This window comes from Lagopus leucura, unplaced genomic scaffold, assembly GCF_019238085.1.
Source record: "Lagopus leucura isolate 7727_CA_CO unplaced genomic scaffold, USGS_WTPT01 Super-Scaffold_100008, whole genome shotgun sequence".
Lineage (NCBI taxonomy): Eukaryota > Metazoa > Chordata > Aves > Galliformes > Phasianidae > Lagopus > Lagopus leucura.
In genome coordinates, this window is record NW_024962265.1 from 25,964,358 (window position 1) to 25,983,985 (window position 19,628).

At 38.8% G+C, this 19,628-nt stretch overlaps 1 protein-coding gene across 2 annotated transcripts in view; it reads left to right on the forward strand.

The window, feature by feature from the left end:
* The first annotated feature begins 412 nt into the window (after positions 1–412).
* Positions 413–19,628, forward strand: part of IMMP2L (inner mitochondrial membrane peptidase subunit 2) — a 447,967-nt gene continuing 428,751 nt past the window's right edge. For both annotated transcript variants that reach the window (XM_042872917.1, XM_042872918.1), the window contains exons 1-2: positions 413–501; positions 14,890–15,027. In XM_042872917.1, coding sequence (XP_042728851.1) covers positions 14,893–15,027 — 135 coding nt within the window. In that variant the 5' untranslated portion in view covers positions 413–501; positions 14,890–14,892. The remainder of the gene's footprint in view (positions 502–14,889; positions 15,028–19,628) is intronic.

Sequence of the window (19,628 nt, forward strand, 5' to 3'; positions counted from 1 at the left end):
GTTGCTGATAATAAAAAACCTCTAAATGCTGGAGCGAAATCACAAGCCCTAACATAACCATTAGCGTTAGACAGAGGAAAACAGCTTTCATTTTGGAAGAGACGACTGGAAGCTTGTGAAGTGGTAATACAGGATTGCTACACAGACTCCCAACACAGAGGAAAAAACGAGGATGGGACTGCAAAACATGTCAGTTAACAGGACGCGAGCCGTCAGCCCGTGCTGGCTACGGGGCAGAACGCCCGATATGCCCGAACGCCCCACAAAAGCCCCGCAGTTCGGCGCCCGTCGCGCAGCACTAGGCGGGACGCCACCGCCATCACAGGGTGCGCGGCTCAGCTGCCTCCCGCCCCGGCGGGACCCGCGCCCTCCGCACGCAGCGCCCGGCGCCGCCGTGCGCCCACGTGACCGAGCCCGGCCGAGCAAGCGCGGCGAGGAGCCCCCAGCGGCTTGGCGGAGGCGCTCCGTTTCCCCCGCCGAGTGGAGCAGCGCCGCTAGAAGGTGAGCGGCGGGCGGGCGGGTGGGAGGCGGAGTGCAGCGACGTAAGCGCAGAGTCGCACTGACGGATGAACAGCGAGAAAGGGGGGCGCGGGACAAGAGGCCGACGGAGGAAGGGGCCGCCTTGGGCGGGCAGGCGCCGCAGCCAGCGCAGCGCAGCTCAGCCCGCCTTCCGCTGCGCGCCACCCCTCTGCTCCGCCCCTCGGGCGGCCGTTGGGCGGTGCGGGGCTGTGGCGCCACGGTTGGGCGGCAGCAGGAGGGGAGGGGGAAGGGTGGTGGCTCCGCTAGTTGCGGGAAATTACGCTGTTGTCTTTTTCTCCTTAGCAGAAGTGGCAGAGCTAATGCTGCGAACTGTTGCTGACTGTGTACTCAGGTTTTCAGTGCTGATGAGTGGGAGCAGGAAGCTGTGGCTGTGTTGCGAAGTACACGTGTTAGCAGCGTTTGCTTGTGCTGTGGGTAATATGGAGGCTTGGCAATGACCTGCTGCTGGCTCCCCACGTCACTGTGCACCTGATAATAGCAGTTCTCTCTTGATTGAGCGGCTTTCCCGTTATCATATGTCCTGAACGTTTTGAGGGTAATTACTGTCTTGGATTTTACTCTCTACTGTGGCATCACTTAAAACTGTAGGCTTTTCCATGTTTGGCGTTTCAGTTAGTTCTGCTGTGTAGAGGCCACAGTCCTTCCTGTATTTGGAGACTGAGTTCCTAGACAGATCTCCATGCTGTTCTTATCCTTTCTAAAGGAAATGAAGTGCTTTGGAAGTCAGTGAAAAGTTTAGACAGAGAAACTGGAACAGAACACCAAGTAGGCTCTAACCTCAGAATATTTTCTATTTAACCAATACTTGAATGGGATTTTTTTTTTTTCTTATATTGCTTTTCCATTGAACCAAAATTAATTGTGTAGGTTGAAATACTGAAAAAAGGAAGCTGATGATCTAGGAAAGCTGCTTCAACTGTGTCCGGATTACTTTCTTATGCCTCAGTTTGCTTTTCTATTTTTTGTATTTTTTTTTTCCTGGTTCAGCGTGGAAAAATATAGCAATGAATTGCTAACGGAAGATAAATGGAAGAAAATATATTACAGGAATTTGTATTATTTATATATATATATATATATATACACCCACATACAGACATTTGTATATATCTTTATATACATGTAATTTATATATATATAAATAAAATGATTTCTCTAAGAGATTTCAAATGATAACAAATCTATTTCCAATATGCAGTTTTGTAATTGAATGCACATGCATTTTGTAAAAATGTAACATAATAATGTTTTAATAACTATGACTGGGTGATTCCTATGAGTTACTCATTTCTTTTACTTTCACAATTACAGATTCTTCTGTGTAACTTTTATTTGGTTACCAAAAGAAAGCTGTTCTCTGAATTGAGGGAAAGAACAATGCACATTGTGTAACAGTGGGTAGTAACTCCTTGAGAGCAGTATTGTGGTGGAGAGTGGTTTTAAGATTCAAATAGGTTCCACAGACACAGCTGAAATTTGAATGATCAGATAAGTTGATTGCTGTGCTGCGGATCCTGACTCTGGAATACCTACCTGGAACTTATGCTATGCTTTTAGTTTAGTTTTAGTATGAACAATAATGTTCTACATTATTGTTGTTAAATAACAAATTTGTATTTCACATGATCATGAGTGCATGATTTTATGGTCTTTTTGGACCAATTAAATTTATTGCAATTCTAGTTAGTGGCCCAAACTTCTGTTTTTCAATTAATTAATACTTTAACATTTTGAGAGGTTTTTTGGTCATCACAGAAAACTTCTCAAGAAGAAACAAAAATTTGGTCCTATGTGTTGGAATTCTCTCTGTTGCAAATACATTTATTTTAACATTTTGGAAGAGAGTCACTGAAATTCTAGTGCCAAGTTCACTTTCAAAATGTATATTTTAGTGTTCATATTGTATTGTAAAGATTGGACATTCATTCATTCCTACGATGAACCTAAAACCAGGTGGTGTGGAATGGACATTCATAGTTTTATAAAAGAGCGTCAATCTCTTGTTTGTTTTTTAACTGAAATATTTTAGTCTTCAAAGATGAGAAATATGATTCTGTTTCATGTATCAAGGGGAAAAAACCCCACCAACTGCTGTTGCCTGGAATGTACACTGCAAGTGGAGTGCATCCAGAGAAGGGCCACAAAAATGATCCACAGAGTGAAACGCCTCTTGTATGAGGACTGCCTGAGAGAGCTGGGGCTGTTCAGCCTGGAGAAAGGATGTGAGGTGATCTTGCAGCAGCCTTTCAATATCTAAAGGGGAGCTACAAGAAAAGAGGACAGACTCTTCAGCAAGATCTGTGGTGATGGAACAAGGGGAAATGGCTTCAAGCTCAGGAAGGAAAGATTTAGGTTAGATATAAGGAAAAAGTCTTTTTCAGTGAGGGTGGTGAGGCATTGGAACAGGTTACCTAGTGTTGTGGTTGATACCCCTTTGCTTGTGACTTAGGAGGCGAAATTGGATCGGACTCTGGGCAACCTATCTAGCTGTGATGTCCTTGCTCATTGCAGGGCAGTTGGACAAGATGGCCTTCTAAAGTCCCTTCCAACTACAAGGGTTCTGTGATTCTATGAAGTCTTGAAGTGCTGGAGAAACCAGATGCTGATTTGTATGAACAATATACTGCTCTATCAAAAGGATTTAGTACTCTTTTAAACTGGTCTTTTCTTCAACTAGTATTTACAGACCTAGCTTCAAGGAGGAACGACCCAGTGGATAACCTTTCTCTGGCTTTGTGAAAGTTTACAGTAGAAATAAATGAATATGCAAGTGTCAAAAGAAAGAACCTTTTTACTTTACTTTTCTGTGCCTAGGCTCCAGAAGGCTTTTTCTGTTTGTTTTTTAGTAAAATGAATAATTGCATATTCCTCAAAATGATTGGTTTTAGTTGAGGTTTTTTTTTTTTTTCTTCTCAGAGCTGAGAAATTTATGTGGCAGTTGAACTTGTCACAAATCCCAGACTCGGAATCAATGTGGTGGTGAATGGTTGTTGCTGAGTGTACTGGGTACCCTTGTAGAAAGTCCCACAGTGACCTCTAATGTTCAAGGATAAAACCTAAGTTGATAAAATAACAAATTATTTTTCAAGGGCACAGTTTTGTGTATTAGTTGGTACATTTAGTTTATTAACATCCCACAGGCAGGGTAGGTATTTGGTCCATCAGACCTTAGTGCTCATAGAACTGACTCTGAAGTACAAGTCTCCTTTGTTTTGAAGAAGTAGGCACAATGCTGCCTTTATGGGACAACTGCTTATTTTTGTAAAGTACACTGAAAATTGAAAATCCCTCTTAAATACTGAGATAGCTCTTGCTATTCTTCCTTTTGAAATTATTTATTCATGCCATATTAAATATTATTTATTGTTTTGTCCTTTTATACCCAAAATGTACCTGCATGGTTTAAAGATTAGTAGCTTAGAAACTTGTGTTGTATATACACTCATTTGATTTTGCATTCATCTAGAATATACTTTTCCATCATGTACTAACCTTATTTGTTATTAATTCAGATGGAAAAATGTATGGAAGAGTTTCTTTTAAAGATATTCATGTTTTGAGTTGAATACTTTTATTCTTTGTCTGCTTATTTGATGTTATATGAAAACTTTATTCCTTTTTGGTTAAAACTAAGAATCAGCTGTTTTTTTCCCTGGAGTTAGATTCATGAAAATCACAATTAACTGGAGTGAAGTTTTGTGGTACTTGAAAGAATACAGAGATTTGAGTAGAGAAATGTGCACATGAATTTAAAATCAAAGGTACTGTGACTTGTTGTAAATATAATTTCTAAATTTAGTCTGTTTAAAGGCATTTGCCATTTGTGCAGTCGGCCTGAGACCAAAACAGCAGTGTTGCACAGGGACATCGCTGGTTGCAAAGGACTCTTCAATTTATAAAATTAACTTACTTTGCATGCTTTGAATCTTTACACCAAAAGGCAACACAGAACATTCAATTCATAAGCCTTTTGTTGTTCACTTAAGCGTGTTTCAGAACTGAAGTAATCTGGTACTTTTCTTTCTGTGTGAATGTGAATGATTTTTAGTTTGTTTGAAGAGACAGAAACATGAATAAAAGCAATTATTTTTCAGATTAGAGCAACTGGTACACTGCCAGTCACCTGTAAGATAGTGCTTAAAGATTTTGCATTACATCTGAAGTTTGGATTGTCTGAAAAGATCTCATTTATAAAAATTACGTATTTGTCTTTCTATTGCATTGTCAATAGAGAAGCAATGATATTGCTGTTCTTTTTCTTGGTTACGTAAAACAAAATCCTGAATATCTTGTCAGAACTGTGAGATGGCTGATTACTTCCCATTCTGAACTGTTTGTTACTTAAATTGCTGAGGGAATTTTTATCTGCAGTTATATTTTCTTTTGCTTTTGCTTTGCATTTCAGGAGTAAAATGCCTTTGTGGAAATACACAATTATTTGTGAAGGTAAAATTTATGTCTTTGATGTATGAAATTACTTTGTAAAAATAAGCTATTTACTTCCTTCCAAGTTTATGACTTGTGGTCTGAGTCTTTTTGTACGTGGGGTCGATCCTTGTGCAGAAATGTAGTATATAGGTCACTCTGAAAGTAATGCCTCCTATTTCACAGTCACAGAATTGTAGGCTTTGGAAGGGACCGCTAGGGTTCATAGAGTCCAATCCCCTATTAAAGCAGGTTCCCTCTGGTAGGCTGACAGGAAGGCATTCTGGTGGGTTTTGACTATGTCCAGACAGGGAGACTCTACAACTCTCCTGGGCAGCTTGTGTCAGTGCTCTGTCACCCTCACAGTAAAGAAGTTCTTTCTTGTGTTCGGATGGAACTTCATGTGTTCCAGTTCTTGCCTGTTGGCCCTTGTCCTGTTGCTGTGTGCCACTGAGAAGAGCCTGGTCCCATCCATTTTACTCCCACACTTTAGATATTTATAAACAGTAATGAGAATCCTTTCTCAGTCTTCTTCAGGCTGAAGAGTCACAGTTCTGTAAGCCTTCTCTTGTATAGGAGGTGCTCCAGGCCCGTCATCTTTCTGGCCTCTGCTGGACTCTCTATTGAAGATCCCTGTGTTTTTTGAACTAGGAAGCCCAGATGTTGACCCAGTGCTCTAGATGTGGCTGCACTGTGGCAGAGTAGAGCGGGAGGATCACCTTCCTTGACCTGCTGGCTACACAATTTGTAACATGCCCCAGGATACCATTGGCTTTCTTGGCCACAGAGGCACACTGCTGGCTCATGGCCAGCCTGTTGGCCGGCCACCAAGACCCCCAGGTCCTTCTCTCCAGAGTTCTTTTCCATCCGGTCAGCCTCTAACCTGCATGGGTATTCATGCATGCAGTTATTCCTTCACAGGTGCAGGACTCTGCACTTGCTCTTGTTGAATTTCATCAGGTTCCTTTCCTCCCAATTCAACAGTCTGTCCAGATTTTGTTGAATGGCAGTGCAGCCTTCTGGTGTGTCAGCCACTCCTCCCAGCTTTGTTTCATAAACATATTTGCTGATGATGCACTCAGTCCCTTCATCCAGGTCATTGATTCATGTTTATTTCCTTGGAAACTGCAACAAATACAAGAACACTATTTGATAGAGCAAATTCTCAGCTACAAAATACTTCTTCAACAGTCCCCTCCATTACCTGCATTTTCACCAACTATGAACAATAGTCTGGATGCTGCACTCCTAAAAATCTTTACTAGTGGGAGAGGTTCATTGTCACTGTCTCCCCTGCTGAAACACAGTACCCACTGCCTCACTGTGCTCACATGCACTGTTAGGCAAGCATCAATGAGTGTAACTAGATGCAGCATTTTCTGCATGGAGGAATTCATTGAGATACCATTCCTTCATCTGCACTTCCATGTCAGACACCACTGTGTCAGACTGCCCCTCTGCTGCCATCTGTCACATGGCAACAAAATGTAATGGAATATTGGTGTGAAGGCTTAACCTCTACTACCATACCACCGTTTGCCTCTGATGTTATGGGTCAACATCATAGAACAGCTTTTTGTTTGAATGTGCTTTGTAAGCTGAGAGGACCTTCTGTTGATCTGGCTTTGTCTGATTCTGAAAGTTGAGTGTTATTATCTCCAAGATTACTAAGTCTGATCTTTACTGTTGTTTTTTAGTGTTGTGATATGCTGTAAAAGTTTCTTCGTATTTCATAGTGATGGGAACTATTACTTGAAAAACCTTATCGCTTTAATTGAAATTAGGGCATAAGTAAAGGGATTGTTGTGGATTTGAGGCTAAGAAGTCTGTTGTTATGTACTTGGAAGAGGTGAAACAGCTAGACTGGGACAAAGCGGCCAATCTAGGAAAAATAGGACAGCGATGCATTTTAGAGCATACGTGTATAGCTATTGAAGGTGCTGATGAGCTTAGAATTTGCTACTTGAGGATATAAACAGAATGGTAACTAAAGCAGAGCAATAGTGCTGCCTGAGGACATCTCTTGAGATCCTTCTCCTGACACTATAAGCTGTGTGTTTGCCAGGCTGTTTAACTGAGCCTGTTCTCTTATTTCCAGTCCTGCCCTGACTTGTGTGTGCTGGGGCTGTTAATCTCTAGGCATGTAACCTGAAGATAAAGGAAACTTTCTTTGCAATTGAAAGAAAACAGCTGAAACCTTTTTTTTGGCTCCAGATGGATTTTATTGTCAGCTTTCCCTGGGTCTTAAATGCCTGTGTGAAAAGTTGAACATCACCATCTCTTCCAGGCTTGTTCTTGGAAGCTCAGAGTTGGCTGGCAAGTTCAGTTGAATAATGTCAGTGTGATACAAGTCTTCAGATCCTCTGTCGGTACTTCATACCGCTTAAAGGCCTCAAACAAAGATTTAAGTGCTTTTCTGTCCTATCTCTGTATTGTGTTTGGTGTCAGTCTGCAGTCAGGAGCTCACCTCCTCAGTTGAGTGGATATTTGAGTTTAGTTTCCTTTGTAGCCCTGGGGAAGAACCTTTTAGGTGCCAGGTTTCTGCTAGGCAGGAAGGTAACTGGAATTGAACTACTCTGAACATCTTTTTCTTCTGGCTTGTAGATTTGGCTATTCTTAAAGTTCTGTTTTGGATACTGAACTATAATTATCATCTATGTCTGATGCTTATCACCTGATCATACCTGCTTGTATGCTTAGCACATTTTTTCTGTGGCTAACACTGTACCAAATAGGAATGCTAAACGGCCAAATAGTCATCATTTCTCTAAGCTGTTGCATTTCCCACCTTATAATAGAGCAATATTCTTTAATAACTGTCATGTCTGTGCCAAAGGAACAAAGGGAGATAATTTAAATGGTGAAGAAATACTGTGATGGAAACCTTCGTGTAGGGTATGAATATATTAATAGAATATAAATTTCACTTGTGTGGTGGAATAATACCGGGATTAGTTTCCTTTTAGTAAAGGATAAATGAAAACTCCTTCTGGAACTGGACAGTATTTTTAAATGAAAACTTTAGATGGGCTAATGTATTTTGATTCTTCTGTAACAGTCATCAGTATTTTGCTTGTGTACATCAGCCTGTACTTGGATAAGCGTATATGAATTAAATTAGTCTGCTATAAGGTCTGCATACTTGCCCCCTTACAAAATTATTGTAATGTAAAAGTTGGTGAAATGTGTGACAAGTGAGAAATGGGGGTCAGGTTGCTGGCACTATCGTTCTGGCCTTGTTTCATGAAAGACTTCAGAAAAGGCATGTGTGAAAAAGGTCAGGCAAATTCTGATACTGAGCAGCATTCATTACCGTGGTTAGACTAGATGCAGCCTTGTCATCAAATTGTACCACTCTTGCTTAAAACAAAAGCTCATGTTTCTTGCTCAGTTTTATGTTTCATAGGATAGAGAGAAGCGAGGTCACATCTTGGTATTTTGTTAATGAAGATTGCCTTGTTTTCAAGGCATTTATATGCCTGGATATATGATATTGGATTATGGAAGCAAACATGGCAAGGCTGACAGGAGAGTTGGTTATTTCAGTGAAACATTAAGTTACAACAGTATATGTAGTACGGTTACTAGTTTCTTACCTAGATTAAACAGGACATTTCAAGCTAACAGTCTTGGCTGGGTAGTTTTGCATACTGGTTGTAATTCCCTTCTTCCTGTTCCTCACACACCTTCCTGTAGAAACACATCAGGGGCCAATTTCTTTCCTTTGTGGGTGACTGCTTATGCCTTGTTTTGCAGCTATTTTTCCTATCATACTTCCATAGGTAATTTTTAAGTACTTAGATTTGCAAATATATCGTAACCTGGGGCTTTCTGAATATTACTTGATGAGTTTCTGCAGGCTGTTTGATAAACATTGTCTTCTAATGTGCAGGCAAGTGTAAGAAAAATAAATATTTTATATGTAGAGAGCTATCTAAATAGCATCTCTGCTCCATATGTTGTAGTACTCACTAGAGGCTCATTATAATCCCTGGACCTTTTGTGCAGCAAATACTTCAGTGTAGATAATGCTCTGCTCCATCTGCCTTAATCTCTGGGCTGCACAATATGAAATTCTTAATGCTTTGACCTGCTGTATGCTGGCATTTTTGATCTTGGATTTTTTTTTGTCCATGTTGCAATTTCAAACAAGTTTTCAAGGTTGCTGCATTGGAGTTTGTCAGCTCTACTGAATAATACTTTCTTGTTTGTTGTCTTTTATTCCTAAAATAACTGTAATTTATAAATGATGTCAACTGTATTCATCTCTAAATTTATTTCTGTGTTTTGTTTTGCTTGTTTTTCTCACATCATTTCTTGAGTGCTGGGATGTGTTTTATTCAAGGTGTCGCTGACTGGGCAGAGATAAGGAAATATGTGTTGATGAACTATTTAGAGTCCTTCATTAATTTTCTTAGCAAAGAATCCTTTGCTTGCTCTGTTGACATACATGTAAATTTTTTAAGTCTTCCATACTGGAGAGTTCATTGAGTATTGTTAGACATCAGTATTTCACAGACATACGTCTTACCCTTGTGATAAGAACTTTTTATTATATGGACAGATTTATTTATTTTTAAGTAGTTTTCAAGCTATTAAAATGTGCGTGTTTATGATATTTATGATCTTTCGACAGGAAGGGCTTTTGGAGTAGGATAATCTACAGGACTGCTCCATTTGTGTCGGGAAGATCTGTGCTCTCCTGTGGGAAGTCAGGAGACTTCTAGAATGTTGTGCATGAGTGGAAATGAAGGGTTTATCTATGTGTGCATCCAGGCAGGTCTTGAACATCTCCAGAGAAGGAAACTTCACAACCCCCCTGGGCAGCCTGTTCCAGTGCTCCATCACCCTCACCGTAAAGAAGTTCTTGCGCACATTCAAGCAGAACTTCCTATGCTGCAGCTTATGTCTGTTTCCCCTTGTCCTGTCTCCACGTACCACCTGAAAAGAGACTGGCCTCACCACTATGGCCCCCACACCTCAGATATTTATAAACCTAGATTAGATCCCCTCTCAGTCGTCTTTTCTCAAGGCTAAACAGACCCAGTTCACTCAGCCTTTCCTCATAGGAGAGATGCTCCAGGCCCTTCACCATTTTTGTGGCCCTCCGCTGGACTCTTTCCAAGAGGTCCCTGTCTTTTTTTGTACTGGGGAGCCCAGAACTGGATGCGGTACTCCAGATGAGGCCTTACCAGGGCAGAATAGATCTACCCCTCGACCTACTGCACACGCTCTTTTTAATGCACCCCAAAATGCCATTGGCCTTTTTGGCCACGAGGGCACACTGCTGGCTCATGGCCAACCTGTTGTCCACCAGGGTTGTTAGGGTAGTATGGTTAGGTTGTGGTTGGACTTGATGATCTTTGAAGTCCTTTCCAACCTGAGCTATTCTATGATTCTTCTTGGCTTTGAAAATCAATTGCTTGTACAGTTGCTGTTGGTGTTTTGCTGCACCTTGTAAATATTATAAAGGTCCTGAAATCCCAGCTTTGTCCACAGCTGCTTAATACCTCTCCAGTTTCCAAGTGATGTAGTGGGAATGCTGTGTTTTATCTTGCTGTTTTAAATCTGGCTGCTGGATTCTTTCTCACTATAAGTTTCTAGTTCCAAGAACATGTGTGAGGTTTCCCATGGATTCTCTGACGAATTGTTTTTCTTCAGGTGCTAGATTTTCCTATAGATGTTAGCTTGGGTCTTTTGCAAGAAGTTTATAACAAGATCTTTGAATACATTTAGTAGAAGAAATGGGGTTAACATTCATATTTCAATGAAAAATAGGCTGGACTGTGAGGAATTTAACAAGTAAGCAAGTGTATCCATTTCTTAAAGTTCTCAAAAAGTTTCTCAGGCCAGTTGTATCTGATAGATCTATCATATTATGTCTTTCACCTCAAGGAGGAACTGTTCATAGATAGTTGTGGAAATGCTTGTGGGGATGGCCAAAGTACAGTGTTTTGTGGCTGCTGTTGCTGCAAGAGTGGATGAGGTTTGTGAAGCCAGACCTCATGCCCCTGGAGTAAATTCCATCCAGAAAACTGGCTGACAGCAAAAAGAAGACTATGAGAGTACCTTATAATGGGATTTGGGCAATACAGAACAACAGCAGGTAACAGAGAAAGAGAATTGCCTCTCTCCTTCCAACAACCGCTGACAGCTCAAGAGGAAGGAGTAGAGTCACTATCTAGAGAGATGGTGCTCTTCTGGCAGCATCTCTTAATGAGGGTGAAAACGTGTGGATCCTGGCTCCACTCCTTCAGGTCACTCAGGTACATTAAGTGCACTTGAGCTCCATGGGTTAGCCAAACCTTCTCACCTGGTGCCTAGCCATTGGTTCAGGCTGTGACCTGGCAATTACACTGCAACTAGAAGTGCAAAGTGCTAGCGAAAAAGAAAGCTGGAAGAAGCTCTAGCAAAAGAAAGAGCTGGAAGAAGCTCCAGAAAAAAAGAGGGAGTCACAGTCCTACAGTAGAAATGGGCTGAAAGAGGCCCTGTCCTGCTGAATGTATTGAAAGATTGAGAGAAGTCTTACTGTCCCCAGCTGATTGCCCTTCTCTGGAGAAAGCAGGGATTGAAAATGGGAATGCTGTCTGCTATGAGGTGCTGCTTGCTCTGAAGAATCCTATTTGGAAGGAATTTGTACAACAAATGTGCTGTAGTGGATGCTATTGGACCTCAGCAACTGGAAGCAAAGCTTGCAGACCTTGGGGCAATGGCTCGTTCACCAACGCAAGAGAAGGAGGATGAAATCTTCAGCCTTGGTGCTCATCAGTGTGTGGAAGCAGGAGCTGCGAATGCTTGTGTTTGGACATGCACTAATTCCAGCTGTTACCATTGTTGCAGTGTATTTTTTGAACCTTTCAGCTGCTGTAGCTGTTGTTCAGTGCTCCAGAAAATTCTAAGGTAGGCCTAACAACACTGAAAGTGTGTTTGAAAGGTGTGCTATATCTGTATTCTAAATTAGAAAACAGTATTTGCTATAAAATGATGTGCATTCATGTGCAGTAGATTGGCAATGTAGGAAGCTTTCTCATTTTCAAATCATCTCAGATTTGGTTGTAGAATCCAACTCAACTGGCTGAGTATCTTCTGGTGTTTAAGAATGTAATGTGGGTATTCACAACTGTATGTCTTACCTGCACCTGCCTGGCTTTCTTAATTGTAGTTCTAACTATGTAATTTAGTGATTTAAAAAAGAAAAAAAGAAAAAGAAAAAAAAAAAAAAAAGATTTCACTATAAAATAACACACACACACACAAACAAAACAAACAAACAAAAAAAACTTCAACCAACCAAAAACAACAAAAAAAGGGGAGTGCAGGTATGACCCTTCAGGAAGGAGTAGCTAAAGCATGCTTTGTTCTTAATTTTCTAAATCGATAGACAGTGATAACGTGGGGCCGAGGCTATGCTTGTGTCTTAACAGGAACAGGTCCTAGATGGATACCAGCAGAATGGGTCTGGCCATCCGTCTCATCATCTGCCTTAACATGATCACAGCACTTTCATCAGTGGTTTGGATTCTCACCAACAAGATGGGACAAAACACACTTCACGTGTGGACTGCATCACCAAGGAGTCCTAAGAATTGGAATCGTTGGGATTGGTTGAAATGGTCTATTGTTTGTACTCTATAAAGAACCCATTGTTTATTCAGTGTTTTAATTTTAGTTCAGTTAGTTTTAGGAATGTTTCTGAACCGAGCTTCTTTTTTTATTAATAGAGAAGGGGGAGATGTGGAACAAAGAAAGTCGTTATCTGCTAATGAGTAAAAAAGCTCAGCAGTAACTTGAGCCAGATGTAAACACACACGAGGCACCTGGATCCTACATCTGACCAGTTGTTGTGTGAGTATAAAAAGTTGTAAGCACCTACAATAAAGGTCTTTTGTTCTGCATCAGCAAGGGAGTCTGCACCTCACTTGCCGCACGTGTAAGGGAGCTCAGAGCTCTCTTGCAACCGTTCAGCTTCTGTTAGCAAAAGTTATAGGTGACAGTGAAATACTTCCAGCTTTAAAAAAAAAAAAAAAAAAAAAAAAAAAAAAAGTAAAGGGAACTTCAAATGTTGTGAAGGTGAATGTCAGTAATAATACTAAGGGTGTTCCAGTCTTTTAGAAGACAGATCTTGTCATTGCAAAGCTATTAGTATCTATAAAGAATTCAAGTGAGGAATATGCTGATGCGTTATTTTGTAGAACTGGCTTTCCAAAGTGTAATGCTTTGTAGAGTTAAGTAGCCATATCTATGGCAGAAATACTGCTTTCAGTAGTATTTCATCAGAATAATTTGAGGTTTGTACCTTGCATACAAATAATGAATTACCTCCATATTTCTGAAAGTGCAGCAGAGAAAAAATGATTGTATTGTGAAATTCTTAATGTTCTGTTAAGATGATTGAACCAAACTATGTATATTTCTGTTTTTTTTTTTTGTTGTCCTTGAATTTAAACATACTGAAGGACTCAGAAGTTCAGGGCACAGTCTGTTTTCTTCTATTACTGTCTGTCAGATTTATGATGTGATAGAGGGAGCAGGGGCTCTGCAAACTGATCTTTCACAGTCTGTACCAGGTATTCATTAGAGAGAAACAAAGGTTTAAATTGGATTTGCCAATAGGTGAAGAACTGTATTTCTTATGATACAGCACTGAGGAATCTTGTCTTTCTGATAAAATAAGTTTATTAAATTGAACTTTCAGAGCTGCTGAAGCACGTTTCTGTGCCTTATCGTTCAAGCATTGCCTACCCGCATGGCTTTCATACCCTAACACTGGTGTCTGTCACAGCCTTGTCTTGTATGGAGGGGTTAATTAATTAAAATATCACATCAATTAGTAAAATCTTAGAAACAGCCCAATTCATTTCCAATTTGACCGCTTTGTAAATTGCTCAGGGGAGCTCATCTTTGTACTGCTCATTTCCTTTAAAAGTCCTCCCAGGTCATCACCAACCCACGTGAAGGGTATCTTGGAGGGTCTGCTGCAGTCTGAGCCAAAAAGGCTCAGTAACTGTCAGGGGATGAATGCAATTGCAGTAAAGAAAAGTAGGCTTGTACCTTTGCAGCACTGCCGAGTACTCACTTTGCTTGATCAAGCAAATTTTTTATTTCAGTGTACTTTGGAGCTGTCTTTTCAAGAATGTTCTTTGGTTCAGGGCTAAGTAAAACCAATAGCATAATGCATGGCGACGTGAATAGTAAGGTGTCATTATGTCATAGCTGTGTAGTCTATCACTATGCTTTTAACTTCTTAATGTAGTAGAAAATAAGGTGTCATTATGTTACTGTGTATCCCTGTAAAATGTGTGACAATTTGAATTGATATTAAATATTTGCAGTTACCATCAATGTATAAATGATACATGACTTGTGTGTATGGAACGTTTTAATAAAGAAATGCCCTTGTGTTGGAAACTCTCAGCTTTTCCTTTACATAATGCAGTCAATCTTTGTGGTTCATGAATGTGTAATTACCAGTGTGTGGAGAGAAAATTTACAGAAATTTGCACTCCAATTGAATGTTTTGTGATTGTTTCCATATAGCTGATATTTTTTTCAGAAATGCATAGTTAAATTTTTTGTGATTCTGTCAGTTTGCTTCTTGCTTAGCTGAACTGCTATCATTGAGTCATTTTTATGGAGCACTTCTGCTAGCAGAGGATCACAAGAAATGGTCAAATTATATAAAAAGAAAATGTTGAATATCAAATTTGCTTCTGTATGGTTGACTTTTATTTTTGAATTTTTTTTTTTTTTTTTAATGTAGATTGCTGTTCTTGTTCATTCTCATGTACACGTTCATTTTCTCACTGTGGATATTGGGAGACCTGAAGAGTTAATAACTTAACTCTTCCTCACTCCATGAATACAGACAACACTTACTTAAATATTGTTTTATAATAACTTTTTTCTGCCCTTAATCTTTTTCAGATTATGGCACAGGCTCAAGGTTTTGGGAGAAGATACCTTAAAGCCTTCTTTAAAGGTTTCTTTGTTGCTGTTCCTGTAACTGTGACCTTCCTAGATAGAGTTGCCTGTGTAGCCAGAGTGGAAGGAGCATCAATGCAGGTATTGTTGGAAATGTCTCCTGTCTGTCTGGAAATTATGAACTCACTGCCCACTGATAGTAAATTTCTTTGCATCTTGCTTTCTCAATTGGTGTCAAACAACTGTAATTATAGTAGAGAATTGCTTAGTTTTTTCTTTGTTACACAAACACTTTTATTATGTGAAAACATTTTTGAGAATAAAACTTCCCAAAATTCGGTGTCAGTAAAAGCAAAGTAAACAGATAGTGGTAAAGAAAACATTTTTAATATCTTCCTAGTCATATAGAAATCAAGATTTCTTTTTTTGAGAAAAAGTTCTCGATGAACTACCTTGATAACTCATAAAGAGGCTTTATTTCTTTTTAGTTAATGTTAATTACATAACATTACAACTAGTAGAAACTAAGGATTTATTTAGCAGATGCTAAGCCTTTTTTTTTTTTTCCTGATTTTCTGGATAAGCTCAAAACCTTAAAAACAGGTTTGATAACAATTCAGAACAGTTGCTGAAGTTTGAAACGTGTAGCATTCACTCAGAGAGAACTTGGTCTAGGGTTTGGGGTTGCTCGTGTGTTTAATATCTTAGAAAAGCATGGAGTGGGCACAGAATCTTTTGTAGTAGTCTATAGTCTGGTGTTCAGCTTCTGTCAAGAAACCCCAGGTAGTCTCAAGGCCAAAGTAAAATCATCATAGTACAGTAATTCTACAGTCTAAGAACAGAACTAAGGTATAACATACATTATGCTTTCCCTTTTCATAAGTGTTACCTGTTTATCATTGATGACCAATCAAGTGTAGGAGAATCTCAGAAGATATTACAGAAGCAGAGCCAGAAATTTGCCCCGGAAAGGAGAAGAGGAATAGGAAACCAGGAAAAACAGTTTCATATTCTTTTTTCAATTGTCTTTCTTTGTTTTTTTTTTGTCTCTGACATAAGAATGGACAGAAAATAGAATATTATTGGGTTGGTTTTAACTCAATAGCTGGAAAGATCTTTTTCAAGATTTCTCTAGTCCAAAAGTTTATTGACTGACTCTGGTTGAGATCTCAGTTTTATGTTTCCTTTGAAGCCAAAGTTTTAAATGCTAGAGGGTCATCTGGTATTGCTCTGGAGTGTTGTTTCTATACTCACATGGAAGAGCATGTGGTTAACTGTTCTTTATCCATAAGAGATGTGAAAAACACTGTAGTTATTTGCTTATCCAACTTAAAAAAGGATAAACAGTCTTCCTGATGGCTGAGGAAAGTGGTATGTATTCAGAGGATGATTAAAATCTAAGCTCTTCCTTCGATATATCTTGACTAAACATTTCCTCTTTTGAAGTATGGCTAATATAGAATATTACTAATTTTAATGAATTTTCAGTGTCTGAAGAATTCTCTCTCATTTTATTCTGGACTGCAGCACTGAAGTAGAAGTTTATTTTAATCTAACATGCTTCTTTGTGCATGGATGTTTTCCATTTAAAAAAAAAAAAAAAAAAGCACCCATCCTAGTGCTTTTAATAAAATGCTAATTTCCTTGCCAAGATTTATTAGACACTTAAGTAAGTCTGACAGGATATAATTATAAGGAACATAACCCTCTTTTGCAGAATTGCTTGAAGGAGTACGTCATCACTTTGGAATTCTATCTATTTACTGTGCTCCCTGAAGAGTGATCTATACTGAATGTGTCTGAAAGCTATGAGTGCGAGGGAGAGTGAAGCCCAGTCAGCATGTAGTCATATATCCATCAAATGCATGCTTCTAATGATATTGTATTGTCTCATTGTGAAGATATTGTGGTATGATTTCCAATAATTTGATTTGTAATAGTCTTCTAAAATGTCTAGCTGACTTTGTGTGCTTACCATTGTGGCTCCTGCTGAGTCTGAAATTAAAAGCTGTGATAAGAAGCAAGGAATAAATCGCTCTTTCCCTTTCTTTCACTCTGTCCTCTTTCTGAAGCAGCCATATTGCTGCTTCATAGTTCCTGAAGGTGGTGGTACTTCTTGACACCTTGGCAAGCATTCTGTGTAAAGGTTCTATTGGAAGTATATATGTTTTATGATTTATTCCCAGACACTTAAGGTGGACCAGGCATTTCATTTTCTCAAGCTGATCTGTCGTTCTGGAGTGCTTTTAGCCACCTGACATAATTCTATCACTAGAGTGGACTTAACTGTATATGAGTATTAATTCTAATGTATAGGGAAAAGCAGTGATTGAAACTTGTAATTTCAACGTTTTTCATTGCTTTAATGCCTGTTATTTTCTTTCCAAAACTGCTGGTTTTCTTTTAATTCTCACTTGAGATGTTTTTGGTTGCTTAGAATTTTGCAGCTTGTTGTGCTCATCTAGCTCTTTTTTAATAGGTTTCAAGTGAATTGCAGCACTGAATTTAAGTGACACAAATAACTGTATTATGATTTGTTAATTTCATGTTGTGGATTTTTTGGGACGACTTTTTGTAATTCTGGATGTGCAGTTAAAGATTTTTGTCATTATATGAACATCCTTCCTTGATGTCCATTTATGCCTTCTTGTCCTATGTTGCATTGATTCTCTGATTATTACAAGCTCTTCATGTATAACGATATGGAAAAAGGGAACTCTTATTAATGTATGAATTCCCAAATTTATTAAATGAAATGGGCTGTTTTCAAGTGAGATGAAAAATGGTGGCGTATGCGCAACTTTATATATATATAACATATATATATGTTGTGTCACAAAAATTTCAATACTAAGAATTATAGCAAGTAGCCTGACCAGTGATCTCTGACAAAGTACGCTTGTTTCAGGAGCAAATGCTCTTGAATATTCTATTCTTCCATTATGCATAATAGCAGCTGTAATTATTCTGTTGCAGTTTCTCCTAACTTTATTATTAGGATTACTGTACCTCTAAGCCTGTGAGCTTATGTGAATATTCTTTCTATTCCCTAGGCTAAAAGCAAGTAAGTTGTGACCTTGTAATCACTAGTAGCATTACAACTATCAAGTTAATCATTATTTATTGTAAAAGGGCATGCTTTTACCCTGTTACTTACAGAACCTTGTGTCCTATGAGGCTTCACTGTATGGCTGGGGATCTTGATTTGCATGCTTTTAGCATTAGATTAGCTAGTAATTGGGAAGAGTGAATGTTTTGTGACTTCTGCGCCGTAGTTCTAAATTAAGACCTATGTGTCTCATTTGTTGCGTGCTCTTACACCAAGAACTTGGGTAAACATGTTATAATGCTCTGAGCTATGGAAAAGAAGAAGCCCCTCTGTTATTTTATTTCTTATAAAAGTAAAGAGCCCTGGTGAGCCTGTTGGTTACTTCTTCAGAAGTTATATTTTTGTTTTGCTAGACCTTAGTAAATAAGTATTAGAGAATGTTACCTCTCACACTTTGTATTTACATTAGAGAGAAATGCTGGAGAGTGTAAATAAAAAGTGAAAGTTGTCTCTTAGTTTTCCTTTCATACCTTCATCTACCAAAGTATTGTTTCTGTATTTTTATGGTTTCATTTTGAATAGATCAGTATTGCTTTGTAGGAAAGAAAACAAATTACTCTGCACTGTCATATTTCTCTCAAACATAGTTCTAATAAGTAAGGGATGGGATATCCACTTTGTAAGTCAAAACCATGAGCAAGATATTGTTTAAAATAGGAAGCAATATGATGTTATATTTAGAGTGCTTTGAATTAAAAGGATGATGCGATGCACATTTGAAGTGCAAAATGTTTCCTTTGTTTAAATACAGAGAACAGTACGAGTCATTTGGCATACCACTGCTAGGGCAATACTGTAATGCTGTATTCCTCTGTAGGATGAAGTTGATACAACTACTTGAAAGGATTTATAAACACTCATGCGAATCTTTGCTATCTGTCAGCTGTTGAAAACGTTATATTTTGGAGCAAGTTGTTTAAAATTTCCATTTCCTTTCACATTCTCTCTCAGCCCTTTAAGGTAAATACTGTGCGTACCAAGGAGTTTATTTTAAGGGAGTACACCACATGTATAATTCCCACTTTGTCAGATTAGACTCTTTGCCAAACTTTTGATACCATTAGTAACTGACAGACCTCGAGTGCCTTACATTGGTGAAGTATGATTGTGAATTGTTGTGAATTTGTATGCAAAGGTGCTATTATTTCATGAAAGATGCTATAAAAGTGGAAAATAATTTTGGAAAGTCATGACTGTAGTAATAATAACCCAGTATCTGTTTGTGGTTATCATTTGCCTTTCTCTTGCAATGGATAGACTCAACTAAATATAATAATGGAGAATGTTGATGTCCTTGCAGCTTAGATTTGTAGTATTTTTCTGTGGATGTGGATATAAGCTGCTCTGATCCTCAGACTTAACTCCACTAGAAACTTGCCCTGCAGTCCACAGGTGAAGATGTAACTAATCTACTTTATGGTTTAGCTGAAGATATTCTATCATTGCCCTTCCACTCCTGGCAAATTTGTGCTTTTGATGCTCATGATACATAGTGTTTGTGTCTATTACAGGCACATTTACTTTTTTGTTACATATTAAAATCCATTTTTCCCATATCCCATTTGAAATACATCTTTATCAACCTATCTGGCCAGCAAAAAAAAAAAAAAAAAAAAAAAAAAAAAAAAAAAAA